The 24,973-nt window shown below is 45.1% G+C and overlaps 1 protein-coding gene across 1 annotated transcript in view; it reads left to right on the top strand.

Moving 5' to 3' along the window:
* Positions 1-24,973, top strand: part of LOC132207840 (utrophin-like) — a 443,018-nt gene that overhangs the window by 280,504 nt on the left and 137,541 nt on the right. Inside the window, exons 6-7 of the mRNA XM_059643682.1 lie at positions 10,660-10,861; positions 20,498-20,677. Coding sequence (XP_059499665.1) covers positions 10,660-10,861; positions 20,498-20,507 — 212 coding nt within the window. The 3' untranslated portion in view covers positions 20,508-20,677. Of the gene's footprint in view, positions 1-10,659; positions 10,862-20,497 lie in introns of the transcript that reaches the window.

The following is a 24,973-nucleotide window of genomic DNA, read 5'->3' as shown; positions in this document are numbered from 1 at the left end:
CCAAGATAATAAAATGTGAGGCTGGATGAACACAGCAGACCAAGCAGCATCTCAGGAGCACAAAAGCTGACGTTTCGGGCCTAGACCCTTCATCAGAGAGGGGGACGGGGTGAGGGTTCTGGAATAAATAGGGAGAGAGGGGGAGGCGGACCGAAGATGGAGAGAAAAGAAGATAGGTGGAGAGAGTATAGGTTGGGAGGTAGGGAGGGGATAGGTCAGTCCCGGGAAGACGGACAGGTCAAGGAGGTGGGATAAGGTTAGTAGATAGATGGGGGTGCGGCTTGGGGTGGGAGGAAGGGATGGGTGAGAGGAAGAACAGGTTAGGGAGGCAGAGACAGGTTGGACTGGTTTTGGGATGCAGTGGGTGGAGGGGAAGAGCTGGGCTGGTTGTGTGGTGCAGTGGGGGGAGGGGAAGAACTGGGCTGGTTTAGGGATGCGGTGGGGGAAGGGGAGATTTTGAAACTGGTGAAGTCCACATTGATACCATTAGGCTGCAGGGTTCCCAGGCGGAATATGAGTTGCTGTTCCCGCAACCTTCGGGTGGCTGGTATCATTGTGGCACTGCAGGAGGCCCATGATGGACATGTCATCTCAAGAATGGGAGGGGGAGTGGAAATGGTTTGCGACTGGGAGGTGCAGTTGTTTGTTGCGAACTGAGCTGAGGTGTTCTGCAAAGTGGTCCCCAAGCCTCCGCTTGGTTTCCCCAATGTAGAGGAAGCCACACCGGGTACAGTGGATGCAGTTTACCACATTGGCAGATGTGCAGGTGGACCTCTGCTTAATGTGGAATGTCATCTTGGGGCCTGGGATAGGGGTGAGGGAGGTGGTGTGGGGGCAAGTGTAGCATTTCCTGCGGTTGCAGGGGAAGGTGCCGGGTGTGGTGGGGTTGGAGGGCAGTGTGGAGCGAACAAGGGAGTCATGGAGAGAGTGGTCTCTCCGGAAGGCAGACAGGGGTGGGGATGGAAAAATGTCTTGGGTGGCGGGGTCGGATTGTAGATGGCGCAAGTGTTGGAGGATGATGCGTTGTATCCGGAGGTTGGTGGGGTGGTGTGTGAGAACGAGGGGTATTCATCTTTGGGCGGTTGTGGCGGGGGCGGGGTGTGAGGGATGTGTTGCGGGAAATACGGGAGACGCGGTCACGGGCGTTCTCGATCACTGTGGGGGGAAAGTTGCGCTCCTTGAAGAACTTGGACATCTGGGATGTGCGGGAGTGGAATGTCTTATTGTGGGAGCAGATGCGGCGGAGGCGGAGGAATTGGGAATATGGGATGGAATTTTTGCAGGAGGGTGGGTGGGAGGAGGTGTATTCTAGGTAGCTGTGGGAGTCGGTGGGCTTGAAATGGACATCAGTTACAAGCTATCAGAGATAATGGGAACTGCAGATGCTGGAGATTCCAAGATAATAAAATGTGAGGCTGGATGAACACAGCAGGCCAAGCAGCATCTCAGGAGCACAAAAGGTTTCCAACCTGTCTCTGCCTCCCTAACCGGTTCTTCCTCTCACCCATCCCTTCCTCCCACCCCAAGCCGCACCCTCAGCTACCTACTAACCTCATCCCACCTCCTTGACCTGTCCGTCTTCCCTGGACTGACCTATCCCCTCCCTACCTCCCCACCTACACCCTCTCCACCTATCTTCTTTACTCTCCATCTTCGGTCCGCCTCCCCCTCTCTCCCTATTTATTCCAGTTCCCTCCCCCCATCCCCCTCTCTGATGAAGGGTCTAGGCCCGAAACGTCAGCTTTTGTGCTCCTGAGATGCTGCTTGGCCTGCTGTGTTCATCCAGCCTCACATTTTATTATCTTGGAATCTCCAGCATCTGCAGTTCCCATTATCTCAGGAATAAAAGTGATGAACTTAGAGCATGGATCAGTACCTGGTGCTATGATGTTGTGGCCATAACAGAGACATGGGTTTCTCATGGGCAGGAATGGTTGCTGGATGTTCCAGGGTTTAGAACATTTAAAAAGAATAGGGAGGGGGGAAAAAGAGGAGGGGGTGTAGCACTACTAATCAGAGAGGGTATCACAGCTACAGAAGCTTCCATTGTCGAGGAAGATCTGCCTACTGAGTCAGGATGGGTGGAAATTAGGAACAGCAAGGGAGTAGTCACCTCGTTAGGGGTTTACTACAGGCCCCCCAATAGCAGCAGGGAGATTGAAGAAAGCATAGGTCGACAGATTTTGGAAAAGTGTGGACGCAGTAGGGTTGTTGTAATGGGTGACTTTAACTTTCCTAATATTGATTGGAACCTCCTTCGAGCAGAAGATTTGAATGGAGCTGTTTTTGTAAGGTGTGTTCAGGAGGGTTTCCTAACGCAGTACGTTGACAGGCCGACGAGGGGAGAGGCCATTCTAGACTTGGTGCTCGGAAACGAGCCGGGGCAGGTATCAGATCTTGTGGTGGGGGAGCATTTTGGTGATAGTGACCATAACTGCCTCACATTTTACATAGCTATGGAGAAGGAGAGGATTAGGCAGAATGGGAGGATATTTAATTGGGGAAGAGGAAACTATGATGCGATTAGACATGAGTTAGGAAGCATGGACTGGGAGCAGTTGTTCCATGGTAAGGGAACTATAGACATGTGGAGATGGTTTAAGGAACAGTTGTTGGGAGTGATGAGTAAATATGTCCCTCTGAGACAGGCAAGAAGGGGTAAGATTAAGGAACCTTGGATGACGAGAGCGGTGGAGCTTCTAGTGAAAAGGAAGAAGGTAGCTTACATAAGGTGGAGGAAGCTAGGGTCAAGTTCAGCTAGAGAGGATTACATGCAGGCAAGGAAGGAGCTCAAAAATGGTCTGAGGAGAGCCAGGAGGGGGCACGAGAAAGGCTTGGCAGAAGGAATCCGGGAAAACACAAAGGCATTTTACACTTACGTGAGGAATAAGAGAATGGTCAAAGAAAGAGTAGGGCCGATCAGGGATAGCATAGGGAACTTGTGTGTGGAGCCTGAGGAGGTAGGGGAAGCCCTAAATGAGTTTTTTGCTTCTGTCTTTACGAAAGAAACGAACTTTGTAGTGAATGAAACCTTTGAAGAGCAGGTGTGCATGCTGGAATGGATAGAGATAGAGGAAGCTGATGTGCTGAAAATTTTGTCAAACATTAGGATTGACAAGTCGCCAGGCCCGGATCAGATTTGTCCTCGGCTGCTTTGGGAAGTGAGAAATGCAATTGCTTCGCCACTTGCGAAGATCTTTGCATCCTCGCTCTCCACTGGAGTCGTACCTGAGGACTGGAGAGAAGCAAATGTAATTCCTCTCTTCAAGAAAGGAAATAGGGAAATCCCCGGCAATTATAGACCGGTAAGTCTCACGTCTGTCGTCTGCAAGGTGTTAGAAAGGATTCTGAGGGATAAGATTTATGACCATCTGGAAGAGCATGGCTTGATCAAATACAGTCAACACGGCTTTGTGAGGGGTAGGTCATGCCTTACAAACCTTATCGAGTTTTTTGAGGATGTGACTAGAAAGGTTGATGAGGGTCGAGCTGTGGATGTGGTGTATATGGACTTCAGTAAGGCATTTGATAAGGTTCCCCATGGAAGGCTCATTCAGAAGGTCAGGAGGAATGGGATACAGGGGAACTTAGCTGCTTGGATACAGAATTGGCTGGCCAACAGAAGACAGCGAGTGGTAGTAGAAGGAAAATATTCTGCCTGGAAGTCAGTGGTGAGTGGGGTTCCACAGGGCTCTGTCCTTGGGCCTCTACTGTTTGTAATTTTATTAATGACTTGGACGAGGGAATTGAAGGATGGGTCAGCAAGTTTGCAGACGACACAAAGGTCGGAGGTGTCGTTGACAGTGCAGAGGGCTGTTGTAGGCTGCAGCGGGACATTGACAGGATGCAGAGATGGGCTGAGAGGTGGCAGATGGAGTTCAACCTGGATAAATGCGAGGTGATGCATTTTGGAAGGTCGAATTTGAAAGCTGAGTACAGGATTAAGGATAGGATTCTTGGCAGCGTGGAGGAACAGAGGGATCTTGGTGTGCAGATACATAGATCCCTTAAAATGGCCACCCAAGTGGACAGGGTTGTTAAGAAAGGCCTGCTGTGTTCATCCAGCCTCACATTTTATTATATTGTTAAGAAAGCAATGGTGTTTTGGCTTTCATTAACAGGGGGATTGAGTTCAAGAGTCGTGAGATCTTGTTGCAGCTCTATAAAACTTTGGTTAGACCGCACTTGGAATACTGCGTCCAGTTCTGGGCACCCTATTATAGGAAAGATGTGGATGCTTTGGAGAGGGTTCCGAGGAGGTTTACCAGGATGCTGCCTGGACTGGAGGGCTTATCTTATGAAGAGAGGTTGACTGAGCTCGGTCTCTTTTCATTGGAGAAAAGGAGGAGGAGAGGTGACCTAATTGAGGTATACAAGATAATGAGAGGCATGGATAGAGTTGATAGCCAGAGACTATTTCCCAGGGCAGAAATGGCTAGCACGAGGGGTCATAGTTTTAAGCTGGTTGGTGGAAAGTATAGAGGGGATGTCAGAGGCAGGTTCTTTACGCAGAGAGTTGTGAGAGCATGGAATGCGTTGCCAGCAGCAGTTGTGGAAGCAAGGTCATTGGGGACATTTAAGAGACTGCTGGACATGCATATGGTCACAGAAATTTGAGGGTGCATACATGAGGATCAATGGTCGGCACAACATTGTGGGCTGAAGGGCCTGTTCTGTGCTGTACTGTTCTATGTTCTATGTTCTATCATTTCTTATTCCTCTCCTCATCTCATCTCTCTCACATACGCTCTCTCGATCTCTCCTCTCCCTATTCTCCCCCAACACTTCACTCAGGCACAAACAGAAGTTCACAGTCACACTATGTTGCACATGCATATCCTATCCCTCATGCACAAACATACTATCCACACACACTGACCACGGACAGACACACGCGGGCAGACACACACGGACAGACACACACACACAGAGTCACGTTCTCACTCATTCATACTCCATACTGTCATACAATCATGCATGGTCTTGCACACATTCCGTGGCACACTTGCATGCCCTGTTCGCACGATCTTTTGCCAATGTTCATACACTCAACTACACACAGACACACACACACAAAACTCTCCCTCACACACTTGGGGTTACAAATTCACTTGCTCTCAAGCTCACTCGCTCTCACAGACACTCTCACTGCCTCATGCATGCTGTTACACTCGCTTTTGTGCTGACTCTCGTTTACACGCTCTTGAGCACAGTCACTGGCGCACACATTCTGTCCTGCGCACACTCACACTTTCGTGCACTGTCTTTGCACTCTTGAACACAACCATATGTTCACCTCTCTCTTGCACACAGTCAATTTGATTAGAGTATTCATTGTTACATATGCCTAGGTACAGTGAAAAGTTCTGTGATGCATGCAGTATAGACAGATCATACCATACAAGGTGCATTAGTGAAATGGAACATAATGACAGCAACAGAGAAGATGCACAGAGAGCAAGATCAAAATTAGATTTAAAATTTTAAGAGTTCTATTCAGATGTCCAATAACAGTGGTGAAGAAGCTTTTCTGGGATCTGTTCACACATGAATACAAAGTTTTTGACACCTTCCCTTCAGAAAAGGGTAGAAGAGAGTGTAATTGGCGGGTGAGAAAGACCTTTGATTATTTCAGTTGCTTTCCCGAGGCAGCAGGAAGTATAGGTGGAATGAATGAGTGGAAGGCTGATTTGCATGATGCACTGTGCTGTGTTCATGACTCTGGAGTCTGTTGTTTTCTTAGGAAGAACAGTTGCCAAACCATGCTATGATATGCATCCAGATAGGATGCTTTCTCTGGTACATCAATGAAAGTTGCCCTTTATATTTGAATTGCCTTAGCCTCCTGGGAAGTAGAGACATTGGTGTGCTTTTTTGCCCATTGCGACGATCTGGGTAGACCAGATTTTTCACAGTCATTGATGTGACTCCATTATGGCGTGTTAACCAGATCAACAATGTCATTAAAAATATCCTGAAGGAGGAGGACTGTAAGACGCAGCTCGATGTACACTTTGGTAAGGTGAGTGATTAGGTCTTGCATCAAGTGTTCCGAGAGCTAGGCAGTGGATTAAATAGCAGAACCTCTAAAGTTGCAATCTCTGGATTATTCCTGGTGCCACATGCTGAGAAGGCAAGAAAAAGGGGAAGAAAACAGATGAATGCTTGGCTCAAGTGTTTGTGTTTGGGGAGGGATTTAGACACATGGATCTGAAGGACAATTTGTGGGGATGGTATATCCTCTGCAAGTTGGCTGGTCTGCAGCTGAAGCAGAAAGGAACCAAAATCCTTGCACAAGGGTTTGCTAATGTGGTGAGGAATTTAAGCTGTCGGCCTCCAAGCAGTGGGCAATTGAAGAGCAGGTAATTCACTGAGGGGTGAGAAAATAATAATATAAAGATTATATTAGGGGATTTGAACTTTACAACATTAATTGAGATAACATAAAAGTTTGACTTGGGAAATAATTCTTTAAATACATTTGAGAGATTATTTAACATCACCATGTAGACGAGCTTGTAAGGGACGGTGCAATGCTGGACCTACTTCTGGGACACAAAGGCAGTGTTCAAGGTGACAGTGGCTAAGTGCTTTAGTGATAGTGACCATGACAACAGACTTTTCAACGTGGGAGAGGAGATCTGTTTAAAAAAAAATGTTTTTGGTTTGGGGTAAGGCATATTTGACTGAAACAAGGCAGGATCTGGGTGTAATATTTTGGGAAGTTAGTTGAGGGCGAATCTACAGCAGAAAAGGAACTGGGAGAGTCAAGGCCAGCTATGTTCCGTTTTGGGTGAAATTTATGATCAACAAGCCTGGAGAACCCTGGATCTTGAGGAATGTTCAGGACATGTTTATGACAAGTGCAAAGGGAGCAAATGAATGGATGACTAGTGACGTATAAAAATGAAGTGTGAAGAAACGGTGGTGGCCAAGATTGGAAAGAATATCAAGATATTCTGCAGGCATATCAAGCAGGAGAATAACCAGGGAAAGAGTAGGGCCAATTAGAAACCGGGGTGTACGAAGGGTGATGGGGCAATCTGTGTTCAGAACTGAAGAGCATCGATACAGTCGACAAGTACCTCCCATCTGTCCTCCCTTCAAGGAGGAGCATTGATGTCTATAAAGCAGGAAGATGCAGTGTGAAATTGAAATTATTGGCTGGTTTAAAAGTGAACAAATCCCCACGCCCATATGAGTTGTTTCCAAGACTGCTGTGGGAGAAGAGAAAGAAAATCTCTTCAGAGATAGTAGGAACTGCAGATGCTGGATAATCTGAAGAAACAAGGTGTAGAGCTGGATGAGTGCAGCAGGCCAAGCAGCATTAGAGGAACAGGACAGCTGATGTTTGGAATCTGGACCCTTCTTCAGAAATGGGGCAGGGGAAGGGATTCTGAAATAAATATGGAGAGAGGGGGAGGCGGATTGAAGATGGATAGCTGAGAAGATAGTTCGAGAGGAGACAGACAGTTCGAAGCGGCGAGGATGAAACCAGTGAAGATGAGTGCTGGTGGGGGGTTAGAACATAGAACGATACAGCGCAGAACAGGCCCTTCGGGCTTTGTTGTTGCACAGACCAGTGAACTAATATAAGCCCACCCCGCTACACCAGCCCATCAGCACTCATCTGCTTACCCAAGGACTGTTTAAATGCCCCGAATGTGGCTGAGTGAACCACACTGGCCGGCAGGGCGATCCACGCCCTTACCACTCTGAGTAAAGAACCTGCCTCTGACATCTGTCTCAAATCTATTATCCCTGAATGTGAAGCTGTGCCCCTTTGTACAAGCTGAAGTCATCATCCTCGGAAAAAGACTCCCACTGCCCACCCGATCTAATCCACTGATCATCTTGTATGTCTCTATTAAATCCCCTCTTAACCTTCTTCTCTCCAATGAGAACAGACCCAAGTCCCTCAGCCTTTCTTCATAAGACCTTCACTCCAAACCAGGCAACATCCTGGTAAATCTCCTCTGAACCTTTTCCAATGCTTCCACATCCTTCCTGTAATGGGGCGACCTGAACTGCACGCAGTATTTCAAGTAAGGCCGCACTAGCTACATCTTTTAATATACTAGCACAGAGTACATCAGGTCCCAGATACCTATCGACCTTTAACCCCATTAGTTTCCCGAGCACCTTTTCTCTGGTGATATTTCTTGTCTGCTTTTTGCTCTTTGTTCACTAAATATTTTTGAGATGGTATTTGTGCCTTTTGCTGTGAAGACTGACATAAAGTATTTATTTGTCTCATTTGCCATTTCCTGATTCCCCATTATTATTTTTGCAGCCTCCATTCTTTAAGGGATCTGCGTTCACTTTGACCTCTTCCTTCCTTTTCATTTGTTTAAATAAGCTCTTATTGTCGGTTTCTTTTCTATTTCTCGGCTTTGAAATCTTTCCTTATTTCTGGTTTCCCACTAACCTTGGGCACTGACTGTTGAATTGGCAGAACATTGGAGAGAATGCTGAGGATATGGAAGTTTTGGTCTGGTGAATAGTACTCGACATGGTGCTGTTGCCCCCACTCCTGCTCAGGTGTCTCCCAGTTGAAATGCCAAATGGGACCCTGCCCATGCTCTTCACAGCTGCCCTGCAGCATTAAATGGCTGGAGGCAGGACATGGGGCGCCCTCTTGGATGGAAGTTCTACCTTGTAGAACTCCTGGCCACTTAGAGCCCAGAAGAGTCTGAAGTTGCTGATGGCTGGATGGCAGGTCCCGGACTAGAGGTGCGGAGTGGTCGAGGGTTGTTCGGGGTTGTTGAAACGTTGGATGAGAGTTTAAGGGCGTGAAGTGCCTTGGATCAGGCCAAGGGGCCTGTGGATGAGGATCCCCTACCAACTCAGTTTTTCGAGGCTGGATTGTGCATGTAAAGCTGACTGCCTTCCTGATTGACATCTATCTCCTTACGCAATAGAGGAGATCCCTGAAATTGCCATCAATTAGTCTCAGGAGGTCAAAGGATAGGCAGGCTGCTTGACAGTTCCCCAGAACTTCCACACATGTACACACAGTGCCCTCCAGATTTTATGTGTTTCTTCCCACCTTCGTATCTGTGGGATGGGGCTTTATAATGTAGCTCATGCAGTGCTAAAACAAAGAAGTTATCCTGAACCTTGAAATAGGACTGGAATGATACACCCAAATCTGGGACTAAACTTCAAGAGTAATAATTTTGGTAATATTGAGTAATAATGATGAAATTTACCCAACCTGTTTTAGGATTGTGACATTTTATCAACAAATTTAGCTAACGCTATTTTCATTGGAGTACAGGGGATTAATAAGTAGTTAATGGAGACATAAAGGATTATGATTGGTTGGGATAAGATAAACGTGGAGAGGCTGTGTTCCCATGGCTGGTGGATGATGTTACAAGGAGAAGGGAATGCATTCATGTTTTGGGGAAAAGATGTAGGGCGATGTCGAGGGGAATTTTTTTCAAGCAGTGAAGGTTCATGGGCCAGGATCTCTCTGCCTGTGAAAGGGTTAGAAGCCGAGAAAATCAACGATTTCACTCAGATGAATGCATATCTCTGGGAGCTTCATTCCTCATATTGCCATTAGATTTTATTTATGGAGGTTCTGTTGTATTTGGAGTGGTTCGATTGGCATTCCATGTTTTGACCATGTTTGCCAGATTTTGTTGGCATCATGTGAACTAAAATTGAATTGATACTTGTTTAACTACGAATTGTTTTTGGTAGACGCTGTAGAACATACCATGTGTATGACAAAAGAGCAAAATTATAAGAGAAATCTAGTTCAAAACCGAGGTAACAGAGCGCCTTTTTAAAATGAACAAGAATGTGTGATTAACACACTTCATAGCTGCAACCTAGTGTGATTTAAATGAATGCTGATTACCAGCAGTGAAATAGGGGTTGTAAGATCCACTATTTGAAACGAGTAAAGAGCCAATTAGTTTGTACTTTGGATTTGGATGTAGTGAGAATGCACGTCGGTTGAAAGAGATGGATGTTTTAGTTTAAATTGTACTGAGTCCTGCTTCATAAATATAAAGGAGGGCTTCATAACATACAAAGCTACTGTTCCTCCACCATTGTTCTGCAGAAATTACTGAACCAAACGACAGAATATGACCAGCATCATAAGACCATAAGACATAGGAGTGGAAGTGAGGCCATTCGGCCCATCAAGTCCACTCTGCCATTTAAATCATGGCTGATGGGCATTTCAACACCACTTCCCTGCACTCTCCCCCTCGCCCTTGATTCCTTTTGGGATCAAGAATTTGTCGATCTCTGCCTGGAAGGCATCCAACGTCCTGGCCTCCACTGCAATCTGCGGCAATGAATTCACAAGCCCACCACTCTGGCTGAAGACGTGTCGTCTCATTTCAGTTTTAAATTTACCCCCTCTAATTTTAAGGCTGTGCCCACGGGTCCTAGTCTCCCCGCCTAACGGAAACAACTTCCTAGTGTCCACCCCTTCTAAACCATACATTATCACTGACGGTTCCCTAGTTAGATTTGACATCGTGCATTTGAGAAGGAAATGGCCTGTTTCCTTCATTCCAGAGTACTTTTGTGAACCATTGTATTTATTTCTAGGCCAAATACAGGAATTAATTTTATTTGATAGCTCAATAAGTTAAAACTGTAATCAAAGTTAGTTTTCTTCCTCCTTTGTAGTGGATCTGTTGGAGTTGCACACAGCGCAACGCGTCTTTGATCAACACAAATTGACACAAACCGAGCAACTTCTGAATGTGACTGAAGTAATCAACTGTTTAACGTCCATTTATGATGTTTTGGAACAAAACCACAAGGACTTGGTCAATGTGCCACTCTGTGTCGACATGTGTCTGAACTGGCTGCTGAACGTATTTGATACGTATGTATGATTTACACTTTAATGTAGTATGTTTAGATTCTCCTAAGGTGCATTTAAACTGCATCCGACGGATTGGATTTTGATATGTATATGATCCGTTCAGTGAATATGAAGATTGTCGACTGATTAAAATCAATCCTGGTATTGTTGACATAAGGTTTCAGTATGTTCTAATTTCATTTCACTTAAACAGATAAAGTAGTTGAAAGTTTTAGCGATTTTTGTTTTAAATCGTAAAATTGAAACTGATATACTTTGGAATCCATTTGGTCAGATCTGTACAGGATCATGTAGACATCTCGACACTCTGATTGTAATGCTCTTCACGGTGACAAATGTTAGTGCTGGAGAAAGACGTGTATAAAGTACACAATATGAACATCATCCAGTTAATGTCAAGGAATAAACGGCCAGATGTAGAATAAATTTTTATGTGACACTCAATCTCGTAGAGTCATACAGCATAGAAACACCGTGTCTATGCCTCCCAACATACACCAAGCTGCACTAATCTCGTTTATCTGCACTTGTTCCACAGCCTACTTGACCGAGCATTTTAAATGCTCATCCCAGATGCTTTTTAAATGTTGAGAATACCTGCCTCAACTACCCTCTCAGGCAGCGTGCTCCATACGTCTACCACTTTTTAGATGAAAAAGCTTTTCCTCAGACTTCCTCCAAAGCATTTAATTCTCACCGTAAACTTGTGCCATCTGGTCTTAGACACATGTGCCATGGAGAAAGGATTCTCACAATGTATTCTGCCCGTGCCTGTCATAATTTTCTTTGCCTCAATCAGATCCCAACCCCAACCTCAGCCTCCTCTGCTCCAAGGAAAACAAACCCAGCATACCAGTCTATCTCATAACTGAGACTTTTTAACCTAGCCAGTATCTTGAAGAGCATTAACTGTGCCATTGTGGTATTTTCCAGACTAATTGTCGTTCAGCTTATCTCAGTCAGATTGTTTAGTAAACTCCATTTAGGAATAATGTTATGCACTTCACTTGGAAATGTATTAGGACTGTGACAGTATATTGGGGAATCCTTGCAAGCGGAGAGAATTTTATTTTCTTTCAGTCCAGGCTGGATACAATTCTAGGACTTGGCAATGGACGTCCAGGGTTAAACTTTCGGTGTCCTCCTATCCACCCCAATCACCTTGAATTTACCATTAATATAAAATTGAGCTTTGTCTGCATGAGATGTGTTCCAATATTAAATTGTTATTGCGACTGTCAATTTTGACGTTCTTCATTAGGTGCGTACCCTTCATATTGATAGCAGCTCAAGCTGCTTCAGGATGTCAAAACCAAAATGTTGCCTTTTCCACGGAAATTGTAGATATTGAGCTGAAATTCTCGCTAGGGAGCACTGAACGACATGCACTATTTCCCAGTACCACCTCATTAGTACTTATTCCCTTTTTCTACCTGCCAGACAGAAACTGGATGCTCCGAATTAACGACATGAAATTCTGAGTGGGTGTGTGGTGCTTCCACATTGCTCAATGCTCCTCTGCACCTCCAACTTGGGCACTAGTCCGCAGCATCTGCAGCCACACCCATCAGGATCACCCCATGTCCACAGTTTTGACATGTGACATGTTCCAGCCTCAGCACATCATGGCACATCACAGATCTGCTTTCAGTACTCTTCTGTACTTCATTGCTGCATTCTGGATTGCAGCAGCCCCCCTCATTGCAGTGCTACTGCCAGGGCACTTTTGGATGCAGGGACAGGCACCCATTCGTGTATTGGGCCACGTTACACATCAGGACACCTTGCTTGAGCTCTCAACTCTCATTGTGTCCCTGCATGAATGCTAACAGCTCCTCTGCCTTGTCTTCATTTGCCTTGTCTTCTTAAGGTTTGCCCCTCCGCCACATCTAACAGACTCATAACGCTACTATGTTGATTAACTTTTTAGCATCAAGACCAAGCCAGACAGCTTGTCATGCTTGTTAGCAGTCATCAATCAAAGGAGTGGATGTGTTGCCGTTCAGCACCGTGATATGTTGATCTCACACCTGCAGTCTGTGCCAGCTGCAGAAGCACAGAAGGCATTGCATTGTCTCCAACCACATGGTCATGCTTCAGGTTCCGAGGGGAATGGTCTCCAGTCAAGCGAGGCACTTTCAGGCAGCAGATCTAGGTAACTCCAGGGCATTGTCTGATATCACTCGAGGGGCTTGGATGCAGTCAGTTGGCTGCTCAGAATGACCATGGTCAGGACACTGTCGTCATAGGTTGTGAGAAGTCAAACATTAGACACCTCACTACCTGTGTTAGCTCTTTCTGCCCTACTGTGGGCTGTTTTTCCTGGAATGAAACAAAGGGAGGAATTGAGTGAGATGAAATGAGCTGGTGCATTTGTTAGTGCTCATGTATGTTTGGGAAGGGAGGTGAGGTCTCCTGGGTGAGAGCAAGAGGCACAGAGAACATACAGGAATAATAGCCTTGGGGCCTCAAGTAGACGAGAGCAAGCGAAGACAGACATTGAATGCTTTGGTGAGAATGGTATTACATGAGCTGTGCTGAAGGGTGGTGCAGATTTAGAGAGAGTGTGAATGTGAGGTAGCACAGACCAGGATCCTCTTCCATTGGAGCAGAGGTCACTGATCCTGCAGCACTGCTATATGGTTCTTTTGGTGGTTGAGACTGCATTGACACTGGACAGCCTCAGATGAGTCTGGCTGAATATTGTGTTGTGGCCTCCTGTGCTTGTGCTTGGGAAAGAGGACAGTCCTCCACTGCACCAATCCATCCACCAGGACCTCCAGGTCCCTAACTGTAAATAAGGTGCTAATTTCCCCTTTCCTGCCCTGTCTGGGACAATTGCTATGAACTGTACAAGGCAGTTCTGGATTCTGGGTATTTTACTGGTTCACAATAGCCTTTAAACATGGCACTAGTGCCAGTAATACCGGGATGTTTCAGTGGTGGCAAACACGTGCAGTTACGATGAGTGTAGAACTAACTAGCGTCGGCTGAGGGAGGCACTACAGGAGCATTGTTGCTAGTTATTGAATATGTTTGCAACAACAGAGTGGGAAAATTTGTTAGGTCTTTTGGAGAGATACTGTCCTTGCAGTGCAATAAAAATAACACTGAACTAACATTCCAGTGTTTTCGACCTTCAGATTTCAGAACAGATTTAGACCATTCAGCCCATTGAGTGGGATCTGTCATTCTCAACCTCCTGTGTCCTCACTAAGCAAGAACATATCTATCTATGCCTGAAATCAACTCTGACTTGGCCTCCACAGCTTTCTGCATCAATGAGTTCCACAGATTCACAACTTTCTGACTGAAGAAATTCCTCCTCACCTCCATCCTGAAAGGTGGTCCCTTTGACTCTGAGGCTGTGCCCTCAGGTCCTGGTCTCTCCTACTCGTGGAAACATCATCTCCATGTCCACTCTATCCAGTCCTGACTGACCTTCAGTGTGACCCCCTTCGTCCTTCTCAACTCCATCGAGTACAGACCCAGAGTTCTCAGCCACTCCTCACGTGACAGTGCCTTCATCCCCAGGATTATGTTTGAGAACCTCCTCTAGACCCTGACAAAGGCCAGCACATCCATCTTTAGATAGATGGCCAAAAACTGCTCTTAATATTCCAAATGCAAGATAACCAGAGCCTTACACAGCCTCAGCAATACATCTCTGCTCTTATATTTTTGCCGTCTTGAAATGAATGCTGATATTGCATTTGCCTTCCCAACTGCCAACTGAACCTGCATGTTAAAAGAATCCTGAACTGGGGCATCTTTGTGGTTCAGATTTCTGAAGCCTTTCCCCATTTAGAAAATAGTCTATGCCTGTACTTGCCCATCTCTACAGACTCTCTGTGACCTCCCCACTTCCTCAACACTACTTGCCTCTCCACCTATCGAAATGTCATCTGCAGACTTAGCAACAACGCCCTGTGGACAACAATACCATCAGTTCCTTTGTCGAGATTGCTAATGTATAACGTGAATGGCTGTAGTCTGATCTCTGATGAGTGCGGAACTCCTGTAGTTGCTGGCTGCCATCCTGAAAAAGACCCTTTTATTGCCACTCTCTGCATTCTGCCAGTTAGCCGATCCTCTGTCCATGCCAGTACCTACTCCCGAACACCATAAGCTCATTTTTTATTTTGAAGACTCCTGTGTGTCACCTTGTCAAAGGCTTTCTGGAATTCCAAATAGATAAAGTTCAATGGCTCTCTTTGGTTTTGACTCACTGGTTACATTCCCAAAGAATCTAACAGAGACCTTCCCTTGACAAAGTTGTGTTTTCTCAGCCCAATTTACCATGTATTTCCAAGTATTGCCATGTACTTCCAAGCATTGTCCGGTCTCATCCTTAATAATAGACTCTGAAATCTGACCCAATGACCAGCACCAGGCTAACAGGTCTGTAATTTCTCATCTTTTGCCTCCCTCCATTTTAAACAGGGGTGTTATATTTGCCATTTTGCACTCCTTTGGGACCCACCCTGACTCCAGTAATTCCTGAAAGATCACCAATGGTCTTCTCACTTCTCTCCTTCAGAACTCTGGGGGACAGTCCATCTGGTCCATGTAATTTACCATTTTCTCTGAATTATAGAATTCCTACAGAGCGGAAAGAGGCCATTGGGTCTGCACCACCTCCGCAAAGAACATCCCACCAAGACCCAGCCCTGTACTGTTTCCCGGCAAGCTCACATTTGCCACGGCTGATCCACCTTGCCTGCACATCTTTGGACTGTGGATGGAAATCAGAGCACCTGGCGGAGACACATGCAGACATGGAGAGAATGTGCAAATTCCACACAGACCCTTCAGCTTCCCCTGTACCTTCTCCTTAGTGATGGCCACTGCACTCACTTCTGCTTCAGACTCCCTTAAAGCTCTACTACTGGTGCCTTCCAACCTCAAGACTGATGCAAAATACTTGTTCAGTTCCTCTGCCATTTCTTTGTTCCCCAACACTACTTATTTGGCCCCTCTTGAAATTTTCTTTGCATTTTCAGGGGTGTTTACAATAACAATATCTACTTTATAGTGTTGACAAATGGATTGTTTAGATCATCACAGAAACAATAAGCAAAATTCGTCAGTATTCTCATTTAACAATTATATATATTAATATCACAGTCAATGCATTTCCATCAGGTAAGCGCGTAGCTGGAACTTTCTAACCCGGCAGTTTTCACTTTTCTGTTCTTAACAAGAATACCTATTTAGAACATAGAACATAGAACATAGAACAGTACAGCACAGAACAGGCCCTTCAGCCCACAATGTTGTGCCGACCATTGATCCTCATGGATGCACCCTCAAATTTCTGTGACCATATGCATGTCCAGCAGTCTCTTAAATGACCCCAATGACCTTGCTTCCACAACTGCTGCTGGCAACGCATTCCATGCTCTCACAACTCTCTGCGTAAAGAACCTGCCTCTGACATCCCCTCTATACTTTCCACCAACCAGCTTAAAACTATGACCCCTCGTGCTAGCCATTTCTGCCCTGGGAAATAGTCTCTGGCTATCGACTCTATCTATGCCTCTCATTATCTTGTATACCTCAATTAGGTCCCCTCTCCTCCTCCTTTTCTCCAATGAAAAGAGACCGAGCTCAGTCAACCTCTCTTCATAAGATAAGCCCTCCAGTCCAGGCAGCATCCTGGTAAACCTCCTCTGAACCCTCTCCAAAGCATCCACATCTTTCCTATAATAGGGCGCCCAGAACTGGACGCAGTATTCCAAGTGCGGTCTAACCAAAGTTTTATAGAGCTGCAACAAGATCTCACGACTCTTAAACTCAATCCCCCTGTTAATGAAAGCCAAAACACCATATGCTTTCTTAACAACCCTGTCCACTTGGGTGGCCATTTTAAGGGATCTATGTATCTGCACACCAAGATCCCTCTGTTCCTCCACGCTGCCAAGAATCCTATCGTTAATCCTGTACTCAGCTTTCAAATTCGACCTTCCAAAATGCATCACCTCGCATTTATCCAGGTTGAACTCCATCTGCCACCTCTCAGCCCATCTCTGCATCCTGTCAATGTCCCGCTGCAGCCTACAACAGCCCTCTACACTGTCAACGACACCTCCGACCTTTGTGTCGTCTGCAAACTTGCTGACCCATCCTTCAATTCCCTCGTCCAAGTCATTAATAAAAATTACAAACAGTAGAGGCCCAAGGACAGAGCCCTGTGGAACCCCACTCACCACTGACTTCCAGGCAGAATATTTTCCTTCTACTACCACTCGCTGTCTTCTGTTGGCCAGCCAATTCTGTATCCAAGCAGCTAAGTTCCCCTGTATCCCATTCCTCCTGACCTTCTGAATGAGCCTTCCATGGGGAACCTTATCAAATGCCTTACTGAAGTCCATATACACCACATCCACAGCTTGACCCTCATCAACCTTACTAGTCACATCCTCAAAAAACTCGATAAGGTTTGTAAGGCATGACCTACCCCTCACAAAGCCGTGTTGACTGTATTTGATCAAGCCATGCTCTTCCAGATGGTCATAAATCTTATCCCTCAGAATCCTTTCTAACACCTTGCAGACGACAGACGTGAGACTTACCGGTCTGTAATTGCCGGGGATTTCCCTATTTCCTTTCTTGAAGAGAGGAATTACATTTGCCTCTCTCCAGTCCTCAGGTACGACTCCAGTGGAGAGCGAGGATGCAAAGATCTTCGCAAGTGGCGAAGCAATTGCATTTCTCGCTTCCCAAAGCAGCCGAGGACAAATCTGATCCGGGCCTGGCGACTTGTCAATCTTAATGTTTGACAAAATTTTCAGTACATCAGCTTCCTCTATCTCTATCCATTCCAGCATGCACACCTGCTCTTCAAAGGTTTCATTCACTACACAGGTCGTTTCTTTCGTAAAGACAGAAGCAAAAAACTCATTTAGGGCTTCCCCTACCTCCTCAGGCTCCACACACAAGTTCCCTATGCTATCCCTGATCGGCCCTACTCTTTCTTTGACCATTCTCTTATTCCTCACGTAAGTGTAAAATGCCTTTGTGTTTTCCCGGATTCCTTCTGCCAAGCCTTTCTCGTGCCCCCTCCTGGCTCTCCTCAGACCATTTTTGAGCTCCTTCCTTGCCTGCATGTAATCCTCTCTAGCTGAACTTGACCCTAGCTTCCTCCACCTTATGTAAGCTACCTTCTTCCTTTTCACTAGAAGCTCCACCGCTCTCGTCATCCAAGGTTCCTTTATCTTACCCCGTCTTGCCTGTCTCAGAGGGACATATTTACTCATCACTCCCAACAACTGTTCCTTAAACCATCTCCACATGTCTATAGTTCCCTTACCATGGAACAACTGCTCCCAGTCCATGCTTCCTAACTCGTGTCTAATCGCATCATAGTTTCCTCTTCCCCAATTAAATATCCTCCCATTCTGCCTAATCCTCTCCTTCTCCATAGCTATGTAGAATGAGAGAGTGTTATGGTCACTATCACCAAAATGCTCTCCCACCACAAGATCTGATACCTGCCCCGGCTCGTTTCCGAGCACCAAGTCTAGAATGGCCTCTCCCCTCGTCGGCCTGTCAACGTACTGCGTTAGGAAACCCTCCTGAACACACCTTACAAAAACAGCTCCATTCAAATCTTCTGCTCGAAGGAGGTTCCAATCAATATTAGGAAAGTTAAAGTCACCCATTACAACAACCCTACTGCGTCCACACTTTTCCAAAATCTGTCGACCTATGCTTTCTACAATCTCCCTGCTGCTATTGGGGGGCCTGTAGTAAACCCCTAACGAGGTGACTACTCCCTTGCTGTTCCTAATTTCCACCCATACTGACTCAGTAGGCAGATCTTCCTCGACAATGGAAGCTTCTGTAGCTGTGATACCCTCTCTGATTAGTAGTGCTACACCCCCTCCTCTTTTTGCCCCCTCCCTATTCTTTTTAAATGTTCTAAACCCTGGAACATCCAGCAACCATTCCAGCCCATGAGAAACCCATGTCTCTGTTATGGCCACAACATCATAGCACCAGGTACTGATCCATGCTCTAAGTTCATCACTTTTATTCCTGATACTCCTTGCATTAAAGCAAACACACTTTAACCGATCCCTTGGTTCCTTCCCAGGAAAATCCTTCCCACTAGCTGGTCTACCTCTTGCTACTGCCTCACCTGCATCAACGCTCACCTCTGGTATACAGCTCAGGTTCCCACCCCCCTGCCATACTAGTTTAAACCCTCTCGAACTACTCGAGCAAACCTTCCACCCAGGACATTGGTCCCCTTCCAGTTCAGATGCAACCCGTCCTTCTTGTACAGGTCCCACCTTCCCCAGAAGGCATCCCAATTATCAACATATCTGAAACCCTCCCTCCTACACCAGCTGCGTAGCCACGTGTTCAGCTGCGCCCGCTCCCTGTTCCTCACCTCGCTATCTCGTGGCACCGGTAGTAAACCAGAGAACACTACTCTGTTCGTCCTGCTCTGCAGCTTCCATCCTAACTCCCTGAAATCACTTTTTATATCCTCAAACCTATTTCTGGCTATATCATTTGTGCCAATATGTAACACGATTTCTGGCTGTTCACCCTCCCCTTTCAGAACTTTATACACCCGATCGGAGACGTCCCGGACCCTGGCACCAGGGAGGCAACATACCTTCCGGGAATCCCGATCTTGCCCACAAAATCTCCTGTCGATTCCCCTAACTATCGAGTCCCCTACCACGAGTACTTTTCTATTCTGCCCCCTTCCCTTCTTTGCCACAGTGTCAGGCTCAGTGCCAGAGAACTGACTACTATGGCTTTCCTCTGGTAGGTCAACCCCCCCAGCAGTATCCAAAACGGTATACTTATTGCTGAGGGGAATGCCCACAGGGGATCTCTGCACTGTCTGTCTGTCCCCTTTCCTCCCCCTAACTGTAACCCATCTATCCTCGTCCTGAGCCTTAGGAGTGACCAACTCCCGATAACTCCTCTCAATTACCCCCTCTGCCTCCCGAATGATCCGTAGTTCATCCAGCTCCAGCTCCATTTCCCTAACACGGTTTTCAAGGAGCTGTAGCTGGGTGCACTTCCCGCAGATGTAGCCAGCGGAGACGTGTGCCACATCTCCCAACTGCCACATTCTGCAGGAGGAGCAAGCAACTGCCCTAGCATCCATACCCCACTTATCTGAACACCCACTCAATACTAAAGCAGAAAGCTCACTTCAAGTAATAATAACAAATTAATAACAAACTTATGTTCAATAGAGAAAGTTTAGAATGAACCTTACCTTATTAACTAGGTTAGAGGAGGAGGGCGGGTGGGAGACTCTACAGTTGTAGAGTCTCGGGTTAAGCCCCCTTGCTGATATATATGGTCACTGCTTTCCTTCCCGGCTGCCCCTCTGGTCCTCGTCACTTCCTCTGATGCTCCCGCTCCTTCTCTGAAAGAGGAAAAAAAAACACCGCTGCCCACTACCGGTAAGTAATTTTAAAAATAAACTGCTTTACCTTAGCTGCAGTCTTCCGGGTCCGTCTTGCCTCCGCTGCTGCTCGCACTCAAAAAAAGGAATTTATTACAACAGCATAGATTCTAGCTACAGACACATGTTTACAAACATTGGACATATATCTGTATGAATTAAAACTGTAAACCCCCTGTCAACTCATCTTCCTGCAGACAAACATAGAGTGGAGATGGATAAACCATGGATATTATAGGTGGAAAAAAATGCGAATTAAGTCCTAACTAAGTGGTCCCGGTTCACAGGATTTGCCAAGATGATCTTGAGAATGAAAAACAAATGAATAAATATCGCAGAGTGACTTATTATCTATTAAAGCATGTGTTGATGATATGGCATTGCTGTGATCATAAAATAGAACATTGTCCAATTTCCTGTGAGCATTACCGTAGTTTTCATTTGTATTCTCCATGTCGGGAACATATTTATTTGGTACTTTACTGACTAAGTGACGCTCGCTCATCTACAGTGTTCGGTTGCAAACAGCCAATATTTTATTATTCTAACTGAGAAACCATGGTTTGGAATTTTGTCATGGAAATGTATTTCACTTATGTTACTCTGCGTAATTGTAGCCAATCCTCCATTGGCAAAGAAACACACAACTACAGCAGTTAATAAAAGAAAGAACTGCATTTATGTAGCACATTTTATGGTCTCAGGCATAAAAAGTACTTTATAGGCAGCTAAACTACCTTTGAAATGTCGTCACTGATGTAGCATAAGAAAACCTGTTGTATTTAAAATAGTCAGAAGTAAAGAAATATGAAATGAAGTAATAATAAAAATAGTGAAAAAATATGAAATTATGAATGTGAAGAAATATAAAATCTCCAGTCCCTTGCGAGTGGAGTCATAGAATCAGGAGATGTAGAGTCAGTATGGAGCGTACCAGGGAGGAGGCCATTCTGGATCTGGTGTTGTGCAACCAACCGGATTTGATCAGGGACCTCGAAGTAAAGGAGCCATGAGGAGGTAGTGACCATAATACAATAATTTTTGATCTGCAATTTGAGAGGGAGAAGGGAGAATTGGAAGTGTCAGTATTGTAGGAACTAGGGAGCTATGAGGGAGGAGCTGGCTAAAGTTCAATGGTTCAATACCCTCGCCGGGATGGCAGTGAAACAACAATGGCAGGTATTTCTGGATATAATGCAAAAGATGCAGGATCAGTTCATTCCAAGGAGGAAAAAAGATCCTAAGGGGAGGCAGGGATGGCCGTGGCTGACGAGAGAAGTTAAGGACTCTATAAAGATAAAAGAGAAGTAGTATAACCGAGCAAAGATTAGCGGGAAGCCGGAGGACTGGGAAGCTTTTCAAGAGCAACAGAAGATAACTAAAAAGGCAATACGCAGAGAATAAAATGAGGTACGAAGGAAAACTGGCGAAAAATATAAAGAAGGATAGTCAAAGTTTTTTTTAGGTGTGTGGAAAAAAAATGGTTAAGACTAAAATTGAGCCCTTGAAGACAGAAACGAGTGAATTTATTTAATGGGAACAAGGAAATGGCAGAAGAGTTGAATAGGTACTTTGGATCTGTCTTCACTAGGCAAGACACAAGCAATCTCCCAGATGTAATCGTGGCTGAAGGACCTAGGGTAATGGATGAACTGAAGGATATTTATATTAGGCAAGAAATGGTGTTGGATAGACTGTTGGGTCTGAAGGCTGATACGTCCTGATGGTCTGCATCCCAGGGTACTTAAGGAGGTGGCTCCAGAAATTGTGAACACATTGGTAATCATTTTCCAATGTTCTCTAGATTCAGGATCAGTTCCTGCGGATTGGAGGGTGGCTAATGTTGTCTCACTTTTCAAGAAAGGAGGGAGAGAGAAAATGGAAATTAGCGACCGGTTAGCCAGACGTCAGTGGTGGGAAAGAATTATAAAATTAAATTGCGATTCATTTGGACAGCAGCAACAGGATAGGTCAGAGTCAGCATGGATTTACGAAGGGGAAATTGTGCTTGACTTATCTTCTGGAATTTTTTGGGAACGTAACTATGAAAATGGACGAGGGAAAACTCGTGGATGTAGTCTACCTGGACTTTCAGAAAGCCTTTGATAAAGTCCCACTTAGGAGATTAGTGAGCAAAATTCGGGCACATGGTGGGCAAAATACTGACTTTGGTTGTAAACTGGCTGTCTGACAGGAAGCAAAGACTAGTGATAAACGGGTCCCTTTCAGAATGGCAGGTGGTGACCAGTGGGGTACCACAAGGTTCGGTGCTGGGACAGCAGCTGTTTACAATATACATTCATGATATAGATGAAGGCATGAAAAGTAATGTTCGCAAATTTGCCAATGACACATAGCTGGGTGGCAGTGTGAAATATGAGGAGGATGTTATGAGAATACAGGGTGACTTCGACAGGCTAGGTGAGTGGACGGATGCATGACAGATGCTGTTTAATGTGGATAAATGTGTGGTTATCCACTTTGGTGACAAGAACAAGAAGGCAGATTACTATCGAAATGGAGTCAAGTTAGGTCAAGGGGAAGTACAACGAGATGCAGGTGTTCTTGTACATCAGTCAATGAACGCAAGCATGCAGGTACAGCAGGCAGTGAAGAAAGCCAATGGCATGCTGGCCTTCAAGAGGAATTGAGTATCGGAGCAAAGAGGTCCATCTGCAGCTGTACCGGGACATGGCTTAGAAGGATGAGAAGGGGTCTGATTGAGACGTATAAGATTATGAAAGGATTAGACACGCTGGAGGCAGGAACCATGTTTCTGCTGATGATTGAGTCCAGAACCAGAGGACACAGTATAAAAATAAGGGATAGGGCATTTAGAACAGAGTTGAGGAAAAACTTCTTCACCCAGAGAGTGGTGGATATATGGAATGCTCTGCCCCAGAAGGCAGTGGAGGGCAAGTCTCTGGACACTTTCAAGAAGAGATAGGTACAGCTTTTAAAGATAGTGGAATCAAGTATTATGGAGATAAGGCAGGGACAGGATACTGATTGTGGATGATCAGCCATGATTATAATGAATGGTGGTGCTGGCTCGAAGGGCCGAATGGCCTTATCCTGCCCCTGTTGTCTATTGTAAAAGTTAATTGTATAAGAATGATTAAGACGGTCCCTTTATGTATGGTGTTGGCAGCTTGTTCAGATAGGGAAAACAACATGGCTGATCTTGATTCCGCTCCTATTTGTTACACAGAAGCCTCTTCAAGCAATAATTCTTGAATGTTGATGGGACGTTGAAACACAGGTAGATTATCGTGATCACTTGTTGAAAATGGATAGCAGCTAGTAGTTCTCTTTCCACTCAACTAGTGACCAGTCGGCAATGGTCAAACAGTACGTAACCCAGAGATCACAAGCTCCCCTGAGACATGATGTCAGTTGAGTCTCATGAATAACTACCTGCAGATGGACTATCTGTAGATTAAACATGGTATTAAATCTCACATATACTGCTCTCAACCATTTTAATCAAAGTGTTTATCACTCGTTGCATCGAAACAGATCACACAAACTGAAATGGCATATGCACAAATACCAACATACAAGTTCTATATAGTGGCATTTTGTTTAAAGTTGTATTTATTAAATGAAAGGGTGGAGTATAATCTTCACAAATCATATTAAGATGCTGTAGAAATCTATGGAAGTGAGAAATTTGTTTTTTGATTCAATACATGTCTGACAAATGACAATTCAAAGAGATCTTTGTTTCAGCTCGAGTGGGTCGCGGAGTCGTCCTCATTAGGGGCATTTAAGTGACTATTAGACAGGCATATGGATGGTAGTTTAAGATAGGGGTGGAGGTTAGATAGACCTGAGGTTTAGGGTAAAAGTTCGGCAGAACATTGTGGGCTGAAGGGCCTGTACTGTTCGATGTTCTATGTATGTTATGCTGTATTCAAATAAGTAAAGTCAGTCATGACATTCTGCAACTTCCTTTTCCAGGGGTATGAGTGTAAGAATCAGAGTGCTTTCTTTGAAAATTGGCTTGACGTGACTCTTCAAGGATCATCTAGAGGAAAAATACAAGTGTCAGTACTAAATCTATCATTGCTGATCCACATGTAAACTGTAGATTTAACTGTATGTAAACTTTGTTTAACAAACTAGCACACTCAATAAACTGACAAAAATTATACACCAGATGTTTACTGTATTCTCATAATCTCTGTGATGTCTGGTGAGGGTGCAAGTGAGAAGGCTCCCTGCCAGTAAGTTTTATTTAAGGCAAAGTTGCTTCATTACTGAAGTTATTTATACTGTAAATGAAGGAGAACAGTGATGCATATATCCTGTGCATTATGTTCCGATTATTGAGTGTGTTTTTTTGTGCGTGTGCACCTATTGATCAACTGGAATTTTTGATTACTCAGCACATTCCTGGTACCACGGGTGCTGTTTAACAAAAGGTTTGCTGTATTAGTATATTTCTGTAATTAGTCATTACCACTATGAATGTTAAGTCATAACTTGGTCTGTGCAGAATCTGCACAGTGCATTCCTGCAAGATAAATGATGCGCTACATATGTATGATGCTATTGTTTCTCAAAGACACTAACCTTAGCAGCTGTTTTTGTTCCCAATCATGTTTTCATCATTAGAATACTGGGAAAAATATTCAGAAGTGTGGTATGACTCAAGTGCTCAGTTGCAG

This window comes from Stegostoma tigrinum, unplaced genomic scaffold (genome assembly GCF_030684315.1).
Source record: "Stegostoma tigrinum isolate sSteTig4 unplaced genomic scaffold, sSteTig4.hap1 scaffold_176, whole genome shotgun sequence".
NCBI lineage: Eukaryota > Metazoa > Chordata > Chondrichthyes > Orectolobiformes > Stegostomatidae > Stegostoma > Stegostoma tigrinum.
This window is presented reverse-complemented; position numbering and strand designations above follow the sequence as displayed.